We start from the raw sequence: 3,608 nt of genomic DNA, 5'->3' as shown, positions 1-3,608 counted from the left end.
GATAGAGATAGAGATAGAGATAGAGATAGACATCAACACAAGAGACACATCATCTCCTTGGTTCCTGCATGCTGGGGAACCTGAATGAGGTACGTGCCCTTGACCAGGAATCAAACCCGTGACCCTTCAGTCCAAAGGCCGGCCTCTAACCACTGAGTCAATCCAGCCAGGGTGACAAAGCTGTGCTTTTAAGTAACCAGTGTAGCAGCCTGGGAAAAGGGGAAACCATGACTTACAGCATCCAGATTACAACACACCCAACCCAAAACTTCCCTGACGCTTCCGCCAAGCAAAAAGTCCAAGGGCACCAGGAGACATCCAACCAGGAGATACTGTTGAGAAGGTTTTTATCTGTCTGAGGACATGTCAGCACCCTAGGTGAAAAGCTGCAGCACAGCAGACTAACCTGTGGCCTCCCAGCCCCAGGGCAGCTGCGTTTGTACAAAGGGGTGGAAGGAATGTTTGAGGACACCAGCAAACCCACGTCCAGCAAAGAAATCCCCTCCCTCTCCACCGGCTGACTCACAAGGCTGACCAGCCTGAAGCTTCCTCAGAACTGGTTCCCTGATAGGGAATTAGACCCACATGAGGTCCTGACCAGCACCCTGTGAGCAGACTTGGATCGGAGGACCAAGCCCCCAAATGAGAGAGAGCCCAGGCTGTGCCCTTGGAACAGAGCCCAGAGTGAAGCCTCTTTTTAGGACAATAACATCAGGTGAAACGCTTAAGTGTCGTAAATGGGGAATGTTGCATCCCCGGGCAATCTCCCGTTCCCAGACACTAGCCGGGGGTGCTCAGAGCAGATGGGTAAGGGAATCAGATGGGCAAGGGCCTTGAGAATACATGCAGCCAGCCCTGCCTTCAAGCATGAAATAATCTCATAGGATGCTTTTTTCCCTCCACAGCATTCAAAGACAAGCTCCTGGGTCTCCCTGGGTAGCACGTTTCCCAGCTGTGTCACCAAAAAGATGCACTTGACAGAGAATTAATACAACTTCTGCCCATGCAATGGCATATTAAACCAAATCAATGAAAAGTAATCAGCCAAATGGATCCATTCTCATTTTCAACAGGCTACCATTGTGAAATTGAAATTTGAGGCCTTGAGATCATGAGCAGTAGTGACCGGACACCTTAACTGAGGAGCCCCAGTCACACGCTGAGGCTGTGCCCGCCTTCCATCCTCCGGGCAGGCACACTCACCTGGACAAGGTGTGCACAGGACAGAGGCAGCGGCCGGGAGGAGCCCAGAGGCAGAGAACCTGGGCACTCAGAAAATTTCCCGAACACCTCCCTCCCCACCCCCATCCCACCAAAGAAACCCACTCACAAAAGATTGTGTTCTCACTAGCTTTCTGCCTTGTTTTCCTTCCCTTTTTTTTTAATATATATTTTTATTGATTTCAGAGAGGAAGGGAGAGGGAGAGATAGGAATCATTGATCAGCTGCCTCCTGCACTCCCCGTACTGGGGATTGAGCCTGCAACCCAGGCTTGTGCCCTGAGTGGGAATCGAACCGTGACCTCCTGGTTCATAGGTCTATGTTCAATCACTGAGCCACGTCGGCCAGGCTCACCTTGCTTTCTGTTATGGGCTGATGCTGGTGTTCCCCCAGAATCCATATGCTGAAGCCCTGGCCCCCAGTGTGTTGGTGTTTGGAGGTGGGGCCTTTGGGAGGCCATGAGGGAAGGTCCTATGATAGCAGTAGTGCCTTTATAAGAAAGAGACCAGAGCTCGCTCTGTGTGCCAGTGAGGACACGTTGAGAAGGAGGCTGTGCCTGGAAGAGAGCCTTGAACTGGAACAGAACGGGCTGGCACCCAGCCTCCAGGACGGTGAGAAATAAACGTCTGCTGTTTGGTCCACCCCGTCTGTGTCTTGTTACAACAGCTGAGCGGGCTGAGACATCTCTTTCCCAGCCAGAGGTCCCCACATCTGGCCTACATGTTCTCAATAACGTTTCTAAGAAAACGAAACCTATTGTCTCACAGCTTCCCCGCCTTAGCATCTTCTAATAACACAACAGTGCGCCCACCAACCAGCAGAACGGGGTTTCTGATTCAGCAACTGCCCGGTGACAGAAGCCAACCTTAGCAGAAAGAGTGCTTTCAGTTTTGCTTTGTTTTTACTGGAATTCATGTCATCAAGGCAACTAAGCAGATGGGCTGATCTAAATATGCTGGACCTTGTAAGGATTCAATGCAGCTTTTAAAGAGAGAAGTACTTTAAACCCACAGCATCTCCCCAAGGCCCCCAGCCAGGAGCCCACCGAGGCCACAAAATAAAGTCTAAAGCAACGCAGTCTCCACGCCAAAGTTCTTCTCAAAATTCTTTTTAATATTATGTGTCGTTCACGCTGCTACAACCAGTATAAAAACAGTGATTCCTGATTTTGTATAAATTAACATGTGGAGAATCTTTGTGATGCATCAGATACAAGTTCCAAATGATAAGACCAAAGATAAGTCACAGTGAAGAGAACCGTCTGAGAACAACAAGCATGACAGACGTACAGGTGCTCAGACAGGTGCACACCCACCCAAGCCACCCTCCATCAAGGCCACGGTGTCAGGAGAGGACCAGCCGGGGACAACAGTCTCCAGGAACCCAGATCCTGCAGCTCCCCACCGCCCAGCACAGGATGCAGAGGCCACGATTCACATTGACCTTCTCTTAACAACTAGTTGTCATTTCCACTCGGATCTGCTCCTCCGTGTGTACGAAGCAATTCCTTCAGTTTCTATGCTCCTGACCACAGCTCGCTTGCCCACGCTCCTTGATAATTGTGTCAACTGAGGGCCGGGGGCCTCTGAGGGTCAGGCACAGCACCCAGATTTGGTCCGTTCGGGCGGCTTATGACGGGAGATGTCCACGGTCTGCGGCGGCCCCTGCGCCCTCTGCCGCAGGATCACGGGCACTACCATGTCAAACAGGGTTTCAAACAGCAGGTCCACGTTGTGCCCGGTCTTGGCGCTGGTCTCGAAACACATCTGCTCCGCGGCCGGCATGTCCTTCTCATCCAGCATCTTGTACTTCAGGATCTTCTTATAAAGAGCCACTGCCTCCTCCAGCCGCACCTGCTTGGGCCCCTTGGACGGCGCACTGCCGCCCACTGGCCCGGGACTGTCCCCTTCCGTCTCGCAGCCCTCCGAGGCCCCCTCCTCACTGAGGTCCACCTTGTTCCCCACGATGGCGAAGAGGCAGTCTGTGCTGGCCGTCTCCGTCAGGCCCAGGAATCTCTCCTCCAGCTCCACCAGGCTCTGCGGGTGGTTCACGTCGTAGGTGAGGATGACCGCGGCCGCCCCCCGGCAATACATGGAGCCCAGGCCGTGGAACTGCTCCCGCCCTGGCGGGTGGGGGGGAAGGAACAGAAAGATGTGGTTATCTCTCCTCTCAGACGCACCCACCAGGAACCCCCGGGAGGGACAATGGAATTGTCACCCCAAGTGTAGGTGTGGCTGGAGCTGAGCTGGGTGGACGACACTGGTGCGCAGAAAGCAGTGACGAGCCCTAACCAGTTTGGCTCAGTGGGTAGAGCGTCGGCCTGCGGACTGAAAGGTCCCAGGTTCGATTCCGGTCAAGGGCATGTACCTGGGTTGCGGGCACATCCC

The 3,608-nt window shown here is 53.4% G+C and overlaps 1 protein-coding gene across 1 annotated transcript in view; it reads right to left on the bottom strand.

The window, feature by feature from the left end:
• Positions 1–2,313: 2,313 nt before the first annotated feature.
• The window catches only part of RAB20 (RAB20, member RAS oncogene family), a 26,833-nt gene continuing 25,538 nt past the window's right edge, over positions 2,314–3,608 (bottom strand). Inside the window, exon 2 of the mRNA XM_006770694.2 lies at positions 2,314–3,343. Coding sequence (XP_006770757.1) covers positions 2,814–3,343 — 530 coding nt within the window. The 3' untranslated portion in view covers positions 2,314–2,813. The remainder of the gene's footprint in view (positions 3,344–3,608) is intronic.

The sequence above is a fragment of the Myotis davidii genome, unplaced genomic scaffold (assembly GCF_000327345.1).
Source record: "Myotis davidii unplaced genomic scaffold, ASM32734v1 scaffold242, whole genome shotgun sequence".
In the NCBI taxonomy this organism is placed as follows: Eukaryota; Metazoa; Chordata; class Mammalia; order Chiroptera; family Vespertilionidae; genus Myotis; species Myotis davidii.
Note: the sequence above shows the minus strand (reverse complement) of the source record. Positions and strands in the feature narration are given on the sequence as shown.